Genomic DNA, 19821 nt, shown 5'->3' with positions numbered 1-19821 from the left:
CCAAGATTCTCTCTTCACAGACTGCATGCAAAATGTCCCATTGGTGACTCTACCCAATCCATTCATTCTGTTGAAGAAGATACCAACAATAGGTAAAGTTACAAGAATGCAAAAATCGGTGAAATTTCTCCGATCTTCATTATCAAGGAAACCTCCAGGAGCATATTTCTTCCATTCACAAATGTTAGTATAAACCAGTTTAATATTCATACTAACATTTTGCTAACATTAGTGAACAGAAGAAGCTATAACCCCCGAATATTAATTCAGTCATACGACACAAACGCTGACCAGTTGCTTAGCATGGATGACTTATCCATGGTCCCAGCAGTGTATGAACCCCAGCGTTCCATAATGTATCACATCATGTGAGACTATCCTTATAAACTACAATACTATTCTTAAACAGACACTTATCCAACCCCTTTAATTACCACAACATTAATTGTTTTTCCTGAGAGTCTATTCCACATATTTATTTGGAAGAAATAAGTTCTCCAATCTCTAACATTGCTGATTTTACATTCCTATCTTCTGGTTATATATGGGCATAAATATGCCACATAACTATTCCAACAAAGCACTAATTTTCCTTCATTTCATAAATTCTTGCAAAGCGTTACCATGTTAAAGTGAAATGCATGTTCTTGTCATTATCAATATCAAGCATTGTTGGCTGCAAATTAATTTCTAATGTCTCAACACACAGCCATCAGGTTTGTAAAGAACTTTTGAATAAATTGTTATTTTTCATCTGTGACGATGAATGCACAAAAATAGTCTGCAATAGAAAGCATATGAAAGAAGACACTATAATGCAATGCCACGATGGAAATGAGCATATCTTAATTAAATGAGCTCCTTTAAAGTGACTAAGGCATTGGAGTTGTCTCATTTAATTATGGATCCATTTCTCACATTCTGCTGCCTTTTCCTTAATCTCCGTAAAAAGCACACTCTCTTTGTTGAATCAACAATCAAACATCTTCCTCATATTAATTCACTTTCTTCAAAAGTTATTTAGAGAAGTAACATTGTGGACAGTACATATGTACCCCAGTAATCTGTGGAGGTGAAATTGGTCTTTATGGTGGCGCAAAACGAGCGATAGCAAATCGGCAGCCCATTTTACAAACTGCCCGATTTTGTTTTCCATTAACTTTACCAGAAAAGAAAATCAGACAGGGTGTTAAAGAGGCTGCTGATTCGCTACCACCCGTTTTGTGCTACCGCTGAATGTCAATTTCACCTCTTGTCTTTGAAAGCAAATGATTTGCTTTTACACCTTGGAGAGTAACCATCAAGGGAGAGAGCAGTACATTTCACAACCTTTGTCTTACAGACTTCAGTCATTTGGTCGCAGATTCTCTGTCTAAAGGTTACTAATGCAATTTCTCGCTTAGACTATCCTATTACTCATTGCAAACATGTTGGAGCAGTACAAAAGAGTTCATTCTACAGTAAGCCTGTTAAGTTATCTCCTTTTACAAATTACATGCTCCTACATTTCTGACACTTATGGATTTAAGTAAAATCAAACACTCAGCCATATGCTTTCAATGAAAGCACTCTTGACATTCAGTCACTGCTCCCTCAGACTGCGAGTAATTTACTTTCTTTACATTTGTTAAGGTTTTTCAGCTTGTAGGCTAGTAACTGACACTAATACAAAGAAACTGCTGGCTTTTATGTATCAATGGTATACAAAGAATCTTCAGCCAAAAATGCTCCGTTTGTTCTAAATGTTCATATCTCATTCCCAATCAGTTTCGTAGCGAATCTAGTAATCCATGCAAAGTTTTTACTTCACAACTGTTTTCTACAGTGCTGGACAAAAGCTCAACTGTACAACAATTTTTACTCCTAGTTTTAGAGCTCTACAATTAAAGTAGAAATAGATCAACTAAAATTTGTAAAATGTCAAATGTTCTGCTTTACAGTATCTAGTGGACAGGTAGTACACTAAGCTTTCTCTAAACTCTTTTCAACTACATGGGCTCAATTTTCAAAGTAAAAAATGGGTGGGTTGGGGGCGGGGGGGGCATTGAAATTTGCCACCGTTTCAGACCCACCTCCAACCCACCTATTTCCGGTTTTCACCAGGGTGGGAAGAGGGGTGGGCAACTCACCCGCTCTCAGAAGGCGGGTCAGGTCTTAAAACCTCTCAAGGAGGCTTTGGGCCTCCATTTTTCTTGAATTCCCAATTTCAACCCCAGGGGGCCGGGATTCCTGGGCCTTCTGTTTTATGCCTCGTGAAAGGAGGCGAGAAGGCCCTGAGATCAACAGCTAGGTGCCTAGAAAGGCACAGCTTGTGGGTCCGGAGGAGCAGGAGTGCTTCCCCCAGGCCCAAGCCTACCTGCAGCGACTCCCTAATGATCGTGGACACCCGACCCCCGATCGCGGACCTCCCTCCCCGATCACGGGCACCCGATCCCCGATCGCGGACCCCCCTCCCTTCCCCCGATCCTCCCACCCCTCGACCACTATCCTCCCCCCTCCCACTCTGATGCTCCCACCCCCAACCCCGATCTTCCCCCCACTCCGATTCTCTGACCCCAGACCCTCCCCCTCAACGCTCACGGGCTCCCACGATGACCCCCAATCCCGACACCACCCACCCCGTGACTGACCCCCGATCCCGTCCCCCATGACTCACGACCCCCGTGCCAACCTATGCCCAGCTGTGACAACCTATGCCCACCCATGCCCCCCGTGCCACCCTCCCATCCATACAAATAAAGACTTAACTTCAGACTTACCTGAACACGTCCTCTCCCTGGCTGGACTTCCGTCCGACTGAGACTAGCCTGTCAATTAGGCCAATCAGTCGGATGGGAAACCGACAAAAAAAATAGAAGACATCCTTACGTCAAATCGTAAGGACGTCGAGGAAACCCGTACTAATGGGTTTCCTGACCTCAATTTGACACCCCCGACCCCTTCCCGGCTCAGTTTTAAAATTGAGCCCTATATGTCATAATTTTTGAATTGAACTGTTTATGTGGTTATATGCTGTTAATGTAAACAAAGGGATTGGTCACAGATTTTTCAAGTGTGTATAGTTTACTATTATTAAGAACATAAGAATAGGAGCAGGAGTTGATCATATGGCTCCTTGAGCCTGCTCCCCCATTCAATAAGATCATGGCTGATCTTCGACCTCATATCCACTTTCCCGCCCGATCCTCATATCCCTTGATTCCCTTAATATATTACTCCCAATCCCATAAGCCTAATTCTTGTGTAACAATCTCTTGTGTGGCACCTTATCGAATGTCTTTTGAAAATCCAAATATACTACACCCACTGGTTCCCCCTTATCTACTCTGCTAGTTACATCCTCAAAAAACACTAATAGATTTGTCAAACATGATTTCCCTTCCATAAAACCGTGTTAACTCTGCCTAATCATATTATGATTTTCGAAGTGCCCTGTAACTAGACCCTTAATGATATCTAGCATTTTCCCTACTGTCAGGCTAACTGGCCTATAGTTCCCTGTTTTCTCTCTCCCTCCTTTCTTGATTAGTGGGGTTACATTTGCTATCTTCCAATGCAAGGGGACCGTTCTAGAATCTAGGGAATTCTGGAAGATCAAAACCAATGCATCCACTATCGCTGCAGCCACCTCTTTTAAAACCCTAGGATGTAAGCCATCAGATCCACGTAATTTGTTGGCTTTTAGTCCCATTAATTTTTCCAGTACTTTTTCATTACTAGTCTTAATTACTTTAAGTTCCTCACTCTCATTAAACCCTTAGTTCCACACTATTTCCGGTATGTTTTTTGTGTCCTCTACTATGAAGACAAATACAAAATATTTGTTTAATGTCTCTGCCATTTCCTTATTCTCCATTATAATTTCTCCTGTCTCTGCCTCTAAGGGACTCATGTTCACTTCCGCTAATCCCTTCCTTTTTACACACTTGTAGATGCTCTTAAAATCTGTTTTTATATTTCTTGCTAGTTTACTCTCACATTCAATTTTCTCCCTCTTTATCAATTCCTTGGTCATCCTTTGCTGATTTCTAAAACCCTCCCAATCCTCAGGTTTACTATTCTTTTTGACAACATTGTAAGCCTCTTTTAATCTAACGCTACCCTTAACTTCTCTAGTTAGCAACGGTTGGATCACTTTTCCCGTGGCGTTTTTATTCCTCAAGGGAATGTATATTCATTGAGAATTATGAATTATTTCTTTAAGTGTCTACCTTCATATCTTTTAAGCTAATTTCCCGATCTACCTTAGCCAACTCGCCCCTTATACCTACATAATTGGCCTTGATAAATTTAAGACCCTAGTTTTGGACTTAACTACATCACTCTCAAATTCAATATGAAATTCTATCATATTATGATCACTCTTCCCCAGAGTATCCTTTACTATAAGATTACTAATTCGTCCTGTCTCATTACACAATACTAGATCTAAAATAGCCTCTTCCCTAGTTGGTTCCTCGATATATTGTTCTAGAAAACTGTCTTGGATGCATTCCAGGAATTCGTCCTTCAAACTACTTTTGCCAATTTGGTTTGCCCAGTCTTTATGAAGATTAAAGTCTCCCATGATTATTGCATTATCCTTGTTACATGCTCCTCTAATTTCCTGACTAATATTCTGTTCAACACTATAGCTACTGTTAGGGGGCCTGTAAACCACTCCCACCATTGTTATTTCTTAGCTCCACCCATACTGATTCTATATCCTGATTTTCTGAGCTAAGATCCTTTCTCACTACTGCCTTTATCTCATCCTTTATTATCAGAGCTACCCCCCACCCCTCCTTTTCCATTTTGCCTGTCTTTTCTAAAAGTCAAGTACCCTGGAATATTTAGTTCCCAACCTTGGTCACCCTGCAACCACGTCTCAGTAATGGCTACTAGATCAAACCCATTTATCTCTATTTGTGCCATTAATTTATCTAACTTGTTATGAATGCTTCGTGCATTCAGATGCAGCGCCTTTAGTTTTAAATTTTTACTTTTTTTCCCTGATGTGACCTTAGTCACTAATGCCCTATTACCTTCGTTAAACTCTCTGTCCCTTCCTGACACACTCTGCTTGTTTTTACCCAAATCACTACTCTGCTCTATGGCCATGACTTTTCTCTTGAGACTGATAAATTTACCTTTATCTGAACCCTTCCCCCTTCTTATTAGTTTAAAGCGCTATCTACCGCCCTAGTTATTCGATTTAGCAGGACACTGATCCCAGCCCCATTTACGCGGAGCCCGTCCCAACGGAACAGTTCTTTTCTCAGTACTGGTGCCAGTGCCCCATGAATTGAAGCCCCTGCTTCCCACACCACTCTTTCAGCCACGCATTTAACCATGTAATCGGTTTGTCCACATGCCAATTTGAGCGTGGCTCAGGTAGTAATCCAGAGATTATTACCTTTGAGGTTCTGCTTTTTAATTTGGATCCTAGCTCCTCAAACTCCCTCAGCAGAACCTCATTCTTAGTTCTACCTATGTCGTTGATTCCTACATGGACCACCACAACTGGATCCTCCCCCTCCTCCTCCTCCAAGTTCTTTTCCAACCATGAGGAGATGTCCTTAACCCCAGCATCGGGCAGCAACACAGCCTTTGGGACTCCTGGTTGCGTCTGCAGAGAAGAGTATCCATCCTCCTGACTATACTATCCCCTAACACTATCACGTTCCTTTTTACTTCCCCCTCTTGAATGGCCTCCTGTACCAAGGTGCCATGGTCAGTTTGCCCATCCTCCCTGCAGTCCTTGTTCTCATTCACACAGGTAGCAAGTACCTCGTACCCGTTGGACAAGGTCAAAGGCTGAGGCTCCTCCATCACTGCATCCTGGGTCTCCATACCTATGTGTCTCGCAGTTGCATCCTCCTGTCCCTGACCACTGGCCAACTCTAAACTACTACTTAACCTTAGGGTGTGACTGCCTCCTGAATCAAAGCGCCAAGATAACTCTCCCCCTCCCTGATGCATCGCAATGTCTGCAGCTCGGACTCCAGCTCAACAACTTTGAGCTGAAGTTCCTCGAGTTGCAGACACTTACCACAAATGTGGTTGCTCGGGATCATGCTGGTCTGCACCGACTCCCAAATGTTGCAGTTACGACACACCACCTGCCCTGCCATCCCTATCTAACTTTATATATTTAATTAGTTAAAGTTTTTATTCACTTGATATTTTTAGTTTTATTAACTAATTCTTTTATCTAGTTTAAGTTATTAATTTAATAAAGTAATAGCAAGTTATAGTTTCCCAGTTCTTAGTTTAAACCATTGTCATAGCTATATGAGTTGTGGGCTTCTTAAGTAGTACTGGGTCCAGTATAACAATTGGGCCTGGAATTTGTCTCACAAACCAATACTTTCAGTGATGGACTGGGGTTGACAAATGTAAAGAATCTTACAACACCAGGTTGGACTATAACCTGGTGTTGTAAGATTCTTTACAATACTTTCAGAACATAACATTATTGCATGCAAGGAAACTGGTCTATCTACTGAACGGTGTTAATCAAATGACTCACCTCCCAAAACTGGCAGACTTAGATGTTGGTAGATTTGATTGGGTGAAATGGGCTACACATCCTGAGTGCTCCAGTTTACTCCTAAACTCAAAGCAGCATCAAAATTAATTAAGAGGAAATTGGAGGTAAATGTAAGTGTCAGCTTAGCTCAGTGGTAGCACTCTTGCTGCTGAGTGAGACGGTCGTGGGTTCAGGGCTTGAGTCTAGGCTATAATCTAGGCTGACACGTCTGAGCAGTATTGAGGGAGTGCTGCATTGTTGGAGATGTCGTCTTTCAGATGAGGTGCTCAGATGTGGCTCTGCCTGCCTGTGCAAGTGGATGTAAAAGATCCCATTGCACTATCCAAAGAAGAACACAGGAGTTCTCCTGGTCTCCTTGTGAATATTTATCTCTCACCACCAAATCAGATTAACTGGTTATTTATCTCATTGGTAGTGTAGTGGTTATGTTGCTGGTCTAGTAAGAGAACATGAGTTCAAATCCCATCATGGCAGCTTGAGAATTTGAATTCAGTTCTGGAAATAAAAAATAAGAACTGTTATCAGTAAAAAGGTCACAATGAAGCTGTTGGATTGTCTTAAAAGCCCAAATAATTCATTAATTCCTTTAGGGAAAGAAATATTTTGTTGTTACCTGGTCTGACCTATATGTGACTCCAGTTCCTCAGCAACCTGGTTGACTCTTAACTGCCTTCCAAAATGGCCTAAAAAGCCACTTCATTGTAACAAATTGCTAGAAAGAATAATACAATTGTGGGAACACCTTCACTACCACCTTCTCAGGGCAATTAGGGATGGGCAATAATTGCTGGCCTTGGCAGTGATGCCCACATCCTGAGAATTTTTTTTTAAATTGCTGTTTGTGATATCTTACAGTGCAGAAATTGGCTGCCATGGTTGCCCACTTAACAACAGTGCAATTATTTGTCTGGGACACGAAATGTGCTATATACATGCAGGTTGTTTCTTTCTATTCTTTGTGAATATTGATTATTCATTGATGATAATACTATTATTGGTTTAAACTTTAAACTCTCAGTGTTTCTCAAAAAATAATTTAACCTTGAACAATATGGATCTTCATGAATTACCTCAGATTGCATTTTTGCCATCACACAATGTAAACTTTACAATACAACACTGCTAATGTGAAGAAGAGTGTAGATGACACAGAGAAAGGGACAAAAAAGAGAATAATAGGCAACAAATAGTTGTTTTTTGACCACAGATTATTCCAAGTAAATACACTGACCCAGAATTTCCTCATAATTTTTGGCGCAAGAACAACAACGCAAGAGAAAGGCCCTTTCCCATTTTTTCAGTTCAAATTTAACCTGCAGTGTCAGTCAATATAATCATAGTTACCCATTTTTTGGGCTTGTGAGATTTAAGCAATGCAATTCAATACTGACTTCCTTCCTGCCCGCTGAGGGATTGTATTTCTTTGAGTACAAGCACCACCTGAGTGAATCAGTTGGGCACCTCATGTTCACAGACATACAAAATGTTAATAATCAATGTTATTGATTTCAGATTTTAGAACTTAGTACAATTGCACCTGCTGTGCAGGACAATTTCTTGTATAATCATAATAATGCTGTCCTGTGCATTACAATAGAAAGGTCAGCCACCTCATACTCTGTGTTAAAGGGAACTTGTGACTGATAACAGATTTCTTACTTGGAACAGCAGCTGTCTTTTGCATCGTTGCTTCTCCTGGCCTAGACAGCAATAAGCCTAACAATCTGATAATTTAGCACTATTAGAGCATGTACTGGTAATAGCCCACGTACAGTTGTCACACTGCCCCCTAAAGGATGATACTGTGGGTTCAATTTACATATATATGTTTTGGATCAACTATTGGAATACAATTCATGATGCATATACAGTAGTTTAATGTTATTTAAAATTATAAGCATAAAGTTTCATTGGCTAAAATTGTACTTGGTAAAATTATTGTTAAATTTGAAAATGATAAATTGTTATTTATAGATTCCCAAAAAGAAAGTCATTTTTTAAAAAATGGCTATTTGCTATAATACTTTGTTTTCTCACTGAGAAAATGTTTCCTGGCATGGCCACATAGTCCTGCCAGGGAAGAACACAGGAAAATATTTAATATGCACGATCCCTAATCTACTGTGTTTTTAAACGATGGATCTGGGCACTGATCCCTGATAGGAAGCCTAATGATGTTATGAATGACGGATCAGACTGTAATCAGTACAGAAATAAAAAGTGATCAAGTTAATTTCAGTTCTGTAAACTTTCCATCTTAACATCTCAAAGATAAACAGATTTAACTCACAACTTTTGGCAGCAGCTACTTATTTTGGAAAGAGTTATTGTCTTTGCAAAATTAATGGTAGCAAATTGAGGTTTAAGAATGCATTTTTTATGGTTTGGTCACTACTCTATGAACCCATTGACATTGTCTGAAGTAAAAGAAAAGGGATAGACTGCTGCTGTTAAAACATATTTTATGGCATTATTACCTTGCTCTTCTATACAACCTAATACTGTTTTCTTTCCACCAAAGTTACAAATGTTGGAGAAGACAGTTCTGTGGTCTGCTTGAACAAATGCATCACTGATAAAATGACCTCTGTCCTGGATTATAACCTGATTCTGATTACTCAATTATAAGAATATTCATCTATATTTATTACAGTAATTATGCAATTTAAGTACTATTGCTGTAGGTAATGGGCCAAATGTATAATTATTTAAATGATTTTAATTATGCATTTAAAAATCCCTAATTCACAGTTCTAGAGCACCACATCAATGTTACACATTAATGGGAGAAGAGCAACAGTAACCTCTTTCTATCAGATTTGTACTCTCCTGGAGGAGGTCATTACAATTGACCAAGTCTCCTTTTCCCTGATATTTACATATTTTACATGGATCCCAGATTGCAGCTGAAAAATCTGATGATGGAAATCACTTGGCCTGTAACTCGACTTGAACTCACAAAAATATTAATTCTGCATAAAGTAACCAGCATTTTTAAACAAGTTGGCAACTAAACATTATGGGGGTAATTTTAACCCCCCAGGATGGGCGGGAGAGGGTTGGGGGGGGGGTTAAATTGTTAAAAATGTGAAACCCGACCCCAACCCGCTGTGAACGCACCTACTTCTGGTTTAACTGTGGCAGTTGGCGGGGGGGGCGGTTGACTAACCTTCTCTGGAGAGGCAGGTCAGTGATTTTAATATGTTAATGAGGCTGCGTTCCTCAGATTTTGGCAGCCATTTAAATTTAACACTGGCTGGCTGGATTTCTGAGGGCTTGGGAAATCCGACAGCAGAAGGGAGGCGATAATGGCCAGGTCCAGGCGGATCTGGAGTGCTTCCCTCCGGCCCCCCAAGCACATCTTCTGCCCCGATCTCTCCCTCCCCGCAATCTCTATCTCTCCCCCCTGCGATCTCTAAATCCATCACCCCCCCCAGCCCACAATCTTTCCCCAGCGATCTCTCCGTCCCTCCTCACTGCCGGGCTCTGAGCCCACCCCCACCCACCCCCAAACTTCCTGATTGCTGGGGACCGTCCCCAGTGTTCCCAGGCTACTGCCTTCTACCGCAGGCTTTCTCGCCCGGTAGCCGCCCAGCCTCTCAATCTGTCTGACTGCCAGGCGGGAAACGGAGTAAAAGAATTCTAATGAGGTCCTGCCATTAAATTCAGCTGGACCCACGCGTTGCCAGCATTTTCTGATTTCCTGGCCGCTGACACGCTCCCTCCTCGCCTCCCCATCAATATATCGGGGCCGATGTTTCAGTAAAAAGCAAAGGCCAGAATAACCCATCAGACCTGTTATAGGGGCCCTCAGGGAATCCCCAAAATTATTTGTCAATGAAGTTAATTTTTACATAACAATCCACTGAATATTAACTCTGTATCTAGCACAAATGGTGACTCTATTCAGTAAGAGTTGCTGCAGAGCCCGTTTCAGTGTCAGTGCTGCCACTGCAGCTGTCGAACCACAAACACACATACTGGCAATACCCAGATTAAAATGCAGAACAATTTGATGAACAAAATGAAAGAGATAAATAAAGAAAAAGCCACAGAGCTGCTACTTTTTTATTTGTCCATTAGCCCATTCTATGTCACTATCTTCCTGGCATATGCAATTGTCGTGAGAAGAAAGGGGAAGCGGGCGCAAGGAATTTTACCTTCCTCCGCTGGGAATGAAAATCACAGTGCTGTACTTACTGCCCTGTTCCCATTCTATTCCTGCTTGCCTCCATTTTCCTGGGGTTGGCCCAGTTGCCCGCCTGTTTCAGCTGGAGCCTCATTCCAATATGCTAATGGTATGCATAGGAATCCAATCCAATTTTTAGGTGCCAATGGGCAGAGCTTGGTACCAGGTGTTGAGTGGCCTGAGCAGCTGCAGGCTGTTCAGAACAGATTAAGTTCTTACTTTTTAAAAAGATTTTTGCGGGGCCTTTCTGCGCCCCCCCAATCCCCACCACCCGCTCCCACCACCACGATTGCCTCCCTACCTCCGAGGGGAAAATATCTAGCTTGGCTCCAACCAGAGTTAAAATTAACCTCAGAGGGATGATCTTTACTGTGAAAGTTATTTTTTCCCTAAGCCTTATTATATTTTAAGCAGCAGTGCTGTAGGAAGATGCAAGAAAAAAGAATCATATCTTTTGCTTGTTTAAATCCTGATATGTCTGACCCCATGAAATGAAATCAACAAGTCCATAGTTACACTGGAACATAGAAACATAGGAACAGGAATAGACCATTCAGCCACTCGAGCTTATTCTCCCTTGAGGTCTGACAGGTTTCTACAGAAACAGGAGGAATGCCAAGGCCTCAGGTACTGTTTCAGAAGGAAATATTAAGAGTGGCGACTAAAAGCTTGATCAAAGAGGTTTTAAGGAGGGTCTTAAAGGGGGAGAGAAGGGCATGAGGTGGAGAGGTTTAGGGAAGTAATCCCAGAGCTTGGGGCCTAGGCAGCTGAAAGCATGAATGGTGAGACAAAGAAGAATGCAGAGTTCTCCGCGAGTTGTAGGGCTGGAGGAGGTTACAGAGAAAGGGAGAGGTGAGGCCATGGGGGGATTTGAACACGAGGATGAGAATTTTAAATTTGAGGCATTGGTGGACCAGGAGCCAATGTAGGTCAGTGAGCGCAGAGGTGATGTCTGAGTGAGATTTGGTGTGATTTAAGACATGGGCTGTGGAGTTTTGGATGACCTCAAGTTTATAGAGAGTGGAAGATTGGAGGCCGGCCAGGAGACCATTGGAATAGTCGAGTCTGGAGGTAACAAAAGCATGGATGAAGGTTTCAACAGCTGATGGCCTACGGCAGGGGTGGAGACAAGTGATGTTACGGAGGTGGAAGTAGGTGGTCTTTGTGATGGAGAGGATATGGGTTTGGAAACTCAGCTCAGGTTCAACTAGGAAGCCAAGGTTGTAAACAACCTGGTTCAGCCCGAGACAGTTGCCGGGGAGGGGGATGGAATCGGTAGTGAAGGAATAGAGTTTGTGGCTGGGGCCGAAGACAATGGCTTTGGTCTTCTCAATGTTTAATTGGAGGAAATTGTGGCTCATCCAGGACTGGATGTTGGACAAGCAGTCTGACTATACAGAGGCAGTGGAGGGGTCGAGAGAGTTGCTAGTGAGGTACCGCTGGGTGTCGTCAGTATACATGTGGAACGTTCTGTCATGTCTTCAGATGATGTTGCTGAGGGGCAGCATGTAGATGAGGAAGAGGAGGGGGCCAAGGATAGATCCTTGGGGGACTCCGGAGGTAATGGTACAGGAGCAGGAAGAGAAGGCATTGCAGGAGATTCTGTGGCTACGACTGGATAGGTAAGAATGGAACCAGCCAAGAGCAGTCCCACCCAGCTGGACAACGGAGGAGAGACCGTTGAAGGGGGTTGGTGTGGTCGACCATGTCAAAGGGTGCAAGAGAGGTGGAGAAGGATGAGAAGGGATAATGCAGCACAGTCACAGAGGACATCATTTGTGTCATCGATTAGGGCTGTATCAGTGCTGTGGCAGGGATGGAAACCTGATTGGAGAAGTTCAAACATGGAGCTGCGGGAAAGGTGGGCATGGATTTGAGAAGCATCAACATGCTCAAAGACTTTGGAGAAGAGGGAGGGATGACAACAGATTTGAAAGGGAGGGGACAGTGCCTGTGTAGAGAGAACCATTTACAGTATCAGCTATTGTGGGGACCAGGAAGGGATGTTGGGTGGTCCGCAGTTTAGCAGGAATAGGGTCGAGGGAGCAGGAGGTTGGTCTCATGGGCATGATGGGAGATAGGAGAGAAACAAGAGAAAAGGGAATCTTGGGGAAGATTTGGCTTGATGGGCAAGGGGAAGGGGAAGGGAGGGATGCAGCAGAGGCAACTGGATGGAAGTTCTCAATCTTAGTGAGAAAGAAGTCCAAGAGATCCTTGCACTTGTTGTTGGAGATGAAGACGGAGGGGGCAGAAGAGAGAAGTTTAAAGAGACTGTTGGTAGTGGAGAAAAGAAGCCTGGGGTTATCTTTGCTTTCCAGGATGATCCTGGAGCAGTGAACAGTTTTGGCAGTGGAGAGCAGGGCCCGATAGTGCTTAATGTGGTCCAGCCAGATCTGAATGGCTAAACCAGTTGTGTGCCATAAACATTCTTTGGATATATGGGAGAGAAGATGGGGCCCATATTAGGGGGAACGACTGAAGTGGGAGAGAGTCAGGGCTTTACAGGGGACAAGGGCATCAAAGGCAGAGAGGTGAGGGAATGATTGAGCAGAATGACAACTGCAGAGGTGTAAGGAAAGATAAATAAATGGTTTCAGAAGCAACACTTAATGTTTCAGTATTTGAATAATCCTTTTTAAAATTTCAACAGGATCCCAAACAATATTTGCTCTTCTTCAACAAAAATTGTCAGATATTTGTTAAAAGATTCATAGGAATCCATAGCCTATTCTCAAATCATAAGCGATGACATTATGAAACAGCTAAAGCCCCATTTACCAGCACTGGTTTCCCCCTCCCAGTGTGGGCCAAATAGTTTACTAACTCTTTCATTCCTAGGTAGAGTTCAATCAATCCTGTTTGAAATGCTGTTGACTATATGAAAATGTTTTTATAATAGCTATATAAATGCTCCCTTATAAAGAAAACTGTGACAATTAGCACAAATTCCATTGACCCTACAAACACTGAAATGATAATATTCTCTGCTCCACACATTAGAAATGTTGATAAAGCTACAGAACATATACACACTTACCAGCTTGAACATTAATGGTAGTTTTTGAAGTGTCCTTGCCTAATGCATTCTCAGCCTCACATGTATATTCCCCAGCATCTTCCACCTTCAGTTTACTTATCTGAAGTCTCGAGCTTTTTCTGTAGAAAGGAAATGAATAATTTGGGATCAGTCTTAGATATATATTGTCGGAAGAATGAAACAGAAAAGTTGAACAAGACACATGGTTTTACAGCAGTCATTTTTCATTTTACAACAAAAATGTAGACTTTAAATCCATTTGGTGTCATCTGTATTTTGATTCACTTTCTTTCTCTAATTTGTTTAAATGATAATCTTCAGCATAAATTACTGGTACCTATGTCCTGATAAATTAAATTGGCAACATTGAAATATACCGCTAGCATGCTGATGACATCAGCCTCTGACCAGCAGAATATTCTTTTTAATTGTTGCTATATGAAGCTACTGGAACTGATTTGAAATAACAGAACCAATGTCCGCCTTAGAGACTTTTTGGTGTCCAACCAGCAGTACTTCTTACAAAGACTTATGGAGAATGAAATTGCATTACTTTGATGTGCCTGTTACAAAATTAAAAACACAGCTGATGTGCATTTCAGGCAGCACAATTACTACAAAGATCAAAAATATTGATTTATACTGTTGCCATAAATGCAGGAAACTCATGTTTTCCAGTCTTTTTCGTGGGGGCGGGGCTATGTTAAAGAGCTAAGTGGGGTTTTGGCGGACGCAACTTGAGAGTAGCACAAATGATTAAGAAAATTCACATGTAGCGATGTTTTAGCATAAACCAACATAAATCACTAACGTGCAAATTTCCTCAGAAAAAAATGGTGCAACTGTGCTCTTACGCCATAGTTACGGCAAAACCTCCCAGGAAATTCCAGGCCATCAGGGAGTTGCTGACCAAAAAGGACTAAAGTAAAAATTGGAGGCCAAGTCAAGTTGCGACACTTTCACATAGCTCCTGGTAATGGGCCACTTGCTAAGATCAAATCAGCTTCTCAGTTTAGAAATGATTTGTGACACAGTGGTCTAAAATAGGGCAAAATGATACCACAGAATTTTGTTTACAAAGTCTTCACTATATTAGTCATCTATAGTATAGTTAGATTAACCAATCAGAAAAATGGTTGCTAAAGATAGGATTCTGCAAGATTTCTAGAATGTTTGTTTATTGATCTGTTTAATGAAAGAAACTATTTAAAGCATCATCAACATCCTCTTAATGAAGATGAGCAAATTGCTTCACTCATCCTAATGATCCGAGAATTATGGAGAGGAATAAAAAAATTCCGCTGTTGAAGTGCACGTGTGGACGTTGAATCAGGAGAGGATTGGGCTTAGCTATAATATGGGTCAATAGCCAACATGCAAAGTCAAGGGTTATAAATGAAAATTGACCACTTGGGTCAGATACTGGTAGACGACCAGTGTCCAAAGAACTAGACTCCAGCAAGCAGAGGAAGGGAGGTGAGAAAATTGGCAGATTAGATTCACAAAAACAGTGAATAAAATTGCAACATAATGGCACTAACGCCTTTCAGGGATCAAAGCTCTGTTGCTATTTTTTCCTGCAACAGTAAGTGGTGGGTTGCCATGACTTCACTGCATCAGAAGTGACTGTATTTTGGATGAGAGGGCAGCCAGGTTCACTAATTTCTTTTATAGATGCCATCGTCATCACTTCTAGTGTCAGAATAAGTATTCTCCACCCATCTGTCTTCATTAAAGAAGAGGATGCTGCCAATGTCATAGTAAAAGAAGAGATAGTACAGAAATTGGATAGGATGAAAATAGATAAAGATGAGGTACTAAAAAGGTTGGCAGTGCTCAAAGGGTGGAAATTGCAGAGGCTCTGGCCACAATCTTCCAATCCTCCTTAGATATGGGAGTGGTGCCAGAGGACTGGAGGATTGCAAATGTTACAACTCTGTTCAAAAACAGGGAAGAGGTATAAACCCGGCAACTACAGGCCAGTCAGCCTAATGTCGGTGGTGGGGAAACTTTTAGAGACAATAATCCGGGACAAAATTAATTGGCACTTGGAAAAATATGGGTTAATAAATGAAAGCCAGCACAGATTTGTTAAAGGCAAATCGAGTTTGACTGATCTGATTGAGTTCTTTGACGAAGTAACGGAGAGGGCTAATGAGGGTAGTACGGTTGATGTTGTGTATATCGACTTTAAAAGGCGTTTGATAAAATACCACATAATAGGCTTGTTAGCAAAATTGAAGCCCATGTGATTAAAGAGGCAGTTGCTGCCTGGATATGAAATTGGCTAAGGGACAGAAAGCAGAGAGTAGTGGTGAATGGTTGTTTTTCAGAATGGAAGGAAGTGGGCAGTGGTGTCTCGCAGGGGTTGGTGTTGGAATCACTGCCCTTTTTGATATGTATTAATAACCTGGACTTGGGTATACGGGGCATAATTTCAAGGTTTGCACTTGACATGAAACTCGGAAATGTAGTAAACAGTGAAGAGGATAGTAACGGATTTTAGGAGGACATAGACAGACTGGTGAAATGGGCAGACACATGGCAGATGCAATTTAATGCAGAGAAGTGTGAAGTGATGCATTTTGGTAGGAACAATGAGGAGAGGCGATATAAACTAAATGGTACAACTGTAAAGGGAGTGCAGGAAAAGAGAGACCTGAGGGTGTACACAAGTCTTTGAAGGAGCAGGGCAAGTTGAGAAGGCTGTTAAAAAGGTTTATGGGATCCTTGACTTTGTAAATAGAGGGATAGATTACAAAAAAAAGAAGTTATGCTAGCCTTGGTCCAAACACTGACAAAAGAGCTGAATTCCAGGGGTGAGATGAGAGTGATTGCCCTTGACATCAAGGCAGCATTTGACCAAGTGTGGCACCAAAGAGCCCTTGTAAAATTGAAGTCAATGGGAATCAGGGGGAAAGCTCTCCAGTGGCTGGAGTCATACCTAGCACAAAGGAAGATGGTAGTGGTTGTTGGAGGCCAATCAGCTCAGCCCCAGGGCATTGCTGCAGGAGTTCCTCAGGGCAGTGTCCTGGGCCCAACCATCTTCAGCTGCTTCATCAATGACCTTCCCTCCATCATAAGGTCAGAAATGGGGATGTGCGCTGATGATTGCACAGTGTTCAGTTCTATTCGCAACCCCTCAGATAATGAAGCAGTCCGTGCTGCATGCAGCAAGACCTGGACAACATCCAGGCTTGGGCTGATAAGTGGCAAGTAACATTTGTGCCAGACAAGTGCCAGGCAATGACCATCTCCAACAAGAGAGAGTCTAACCACCTCCCCTTGACATTCAACGGCATTACCATCGCTGAATCCCCCACTGTCAACATCCTGGGGATCACCATTGACCAGAAACTAAACTGGACCAGTCACATAAATATTGTGGCTACAAGAGCAGGTCGGAGGCTGGGTATTCTGCGGCAAGTGACTCACCTACTGACTCCCCAAAGCCTTTACACCATCTACAAGGCACAAGTCAGGAGTGTGATGGAATACTCTCCACTTGCCTGGATGAGTGCAGCTCCAACAACACTCAAGAAGCTCGACACCATCCAGGACAAAGTAGCCCGCTTGATTGGCACCCCATCCACCACCTTAAACATTCATTCTCTTCACCACCAGCGCACAGTGGCTGCAGTGTGTACCATCCACAGGATGCACTGCAGCAACTCGCCAAGGCTTCATCGACAGCACCTCCCAAACCCGCGACCTCTACCACACAGAAGGATAAGGGCAGAAGGCCTACGGGAACAACACTACATGCACGTTCCCCTCCAAGTCACACACCATCCCGACTTGGAAATATATCACCTTTTCTTCATCGTCGCTGGATCAAAATCTTGGAACTCCCTACCTAACAGCACTGTGCGAGAACCTTCACCACACGCACTGCAGCGGTTCAAGAAGGTGGCTCACCACCACCTTCTCAAGGGCAATTGGGGAGGGGCAATAAATGCTGGCCTTGCCAGCAATGCTCACATCCCATGAACGAATAAAAAGAAACTCTTTATAAAAAAACATTTGTTCGACCCCAGCTGGAGTATTGTGTCCAATTCTGGGCACCACACTTTAGGAAGGATGTCAAGGCCTTAGAGAGAGTGTAGAGGAGATTTACTAGAATGGTACCAGGGATGAAAGGCTTCAGTCATGTGGAGAGACTATTGAATCTGACATTGTTTTCCTTAGAGCAGAGACGGTTAAGGGGAGATTTGATAGAGGTGTTCAAAATCATGAAGGGTTTTGATAGAGTAAATAAGGAGAAATTATTTCCAGTGGCAGAAGGGTCAGTAACCAGAGGACACAGATTTACGGTAATTGGCAAAAGAACCAGAGGCAAGGTGAGGAGAAATTTTTTTACGCAGCGAGTCGTTATGATCTGGAATGCACTGCCTGAAATGGTGGTGGAAGCAAATTCAATAATAACTTTCAAAATGGAATTGGATAAATGCTTGAAGGGGAAAAATGTGCAGGGCTATGGGGAAAGAGCAGGGGAGTGGGACTAATTGAACAGCTCTTTCAAAGAGCCGGCACAAGCACGATGGGCCAAATGGCCTCCTTTTCAGTATCATTCTGTGATTCTTAATGTGTCAAAAGGATTCTTCACTGTTGCTAATGGAGGAGGAGGGGGGAGGGGGGGGGGTAAGCCGCTGCAGCCATTTTAACTGCCAGATTTCCACTGAGCGGGCAGGGTTAAAATCGGCACTCTACAGTTGTTGGCACTGTTTAATGTATTTTTAGGTTGCATTCTCCCAATCGAAGAAATTGGTAAGAATTGAGGGAATTGATGTGTGTGAGAAAAATCAGGGAAAGTAAGGACAGACATACGTGGTCTCAAAAGCTCACAGGTAGTAAATCTATTAGCAGAATATCACCTCCAGCTTTAACAGTAAGTATTAATGGCAATTAGGAAAAAGTCACCTGGTAGTTCACTTGTGCTCCATAGTAATAGATCAACCTGCTTTCTTTGTAACTTAAAAGCCTAGATGTATTAAGTTGAAAGTGCATTTGCAAAACTGACTCTTTGTGTGAATTTCAAAGCAAACGCCTCTAACTTTCATTTAAAAGTTTCCTCCTTCAACTGTTTATGTTGCATGAAGGGTTATATGGTTAGCATCACATTTCACTCCAGTACAAAAGGCATTTCAACTCCTCCAATATCGGCTATTTACACTAAATGAAAATTTACAACCAAATGTGACCTTGTTATCAGAAGTAACATAATGATCATAAACCAGTAACATAAAAGCTGTGGTGAATTGTAAATCTAAATGGATAAGGCACTCTCATGGCAGTCATGTTTTCTTCCCCGATGTATTACCTCTGACCTCAACTGTGTTGTCAGAGAGAGATACCAAGTGGATATAAGGCACTTACCCAAAGGGGGAGGTAAAATCAAAGGGCAAGTCACCGATCTCATATACCATCGAGTCTCCAGTTACATAGCAATACCAGCAGAACTGTCTGTATCGGTTTATGTCTCTTCAAGTGACTCATTGATCATAGGAGGAATGTCACTTTACTCATCATATGCATCATATGTCCATTCCTCACATTAGCAACAGTAAAGATTTCTTTTAAGAACTAACTACACAAAGCACATCGTATTTCTATGTGTATTTAAAAAAAACTATTTATGTTCTGTGCACTCAAAACAAAACTAACATTTTTGTGCAAGGATGTAAGTCAAACAGTTAATCTTAACATCCTCATTTTGTTCCAACAATGGCCCCAGCAAGATACCAGCATTCAGAATGTTGGAGCAGTGGATGTGGGGCCCATAGGTATGTTCCAGGCAGGTATGTGCCCTGGAGCACTCAAAGGACAACAAGAAGCACCAAAGTCACTGGACTTTCAGAAGAGGTACTGACAACAAAGATTTTTTTTCCTCTTCTGCTGGTCCAGCTAACTATGAAGTTGGGCGGCAATCCATCTAAATTTCTGCATCTTCCCATTGAGCAGGTACCCAAGATGCACCAATACTGGCATGGGCGCCCACCGGTAATATATCAATTACCTAAGCCCAGAAACGCCAGCGGGGTCAGCACTTGGATTGCTGGCAGG

The 19821-nt window shown here is 42.3% G+C and overlaps 1 protein-coding gene across 2 annotated transcripts in view; it reads right to left on the bottom strand.

The window, feature by feature from the left end:
* LOC137332456 (pro-neuregulin-2, membrane-bound isoform-like) overlaps positions 1 to 19821 on the bottom strand; it is a 563304-nt gene that overhangs the window by 78794 nt on the left and 464689 nt on the right. For both annotated transcript variants that reach the window (XM_067996313.1, XM_067996314.1), the window contains exon 3: positions 13759 to 13877. In XM_067996313.1, the coding sequence (XP_067852414.1) occupies positions 13759 to 13877 (119 nt within the window). The remainder of the gene's footprint in view (positions 1 to 13758; positions 13878 to 19821) is intronic.

Source organism: Heptranchias perlo, chromosome 14 (assembly GCF_035084215.1).
Source record: "Heptranchias perlo isolate sHepPer1 chromosome 14, sHepPer1.hap1, whole genome shotgun sequence".
NCBI classification, from domain to species: domain Eukaryota; kingdom Metazoa; phylum Chordata; class Chondrichthyes; order Hexanchiformes; family Hexanchidae; genus Heptranchias; species Heptranchias perlo.
The sequence above is the reverse complement of the archived record's forward strand: the minus strand, read 5'-3'. Positions and strand labels throughout refer to the sequence as shown.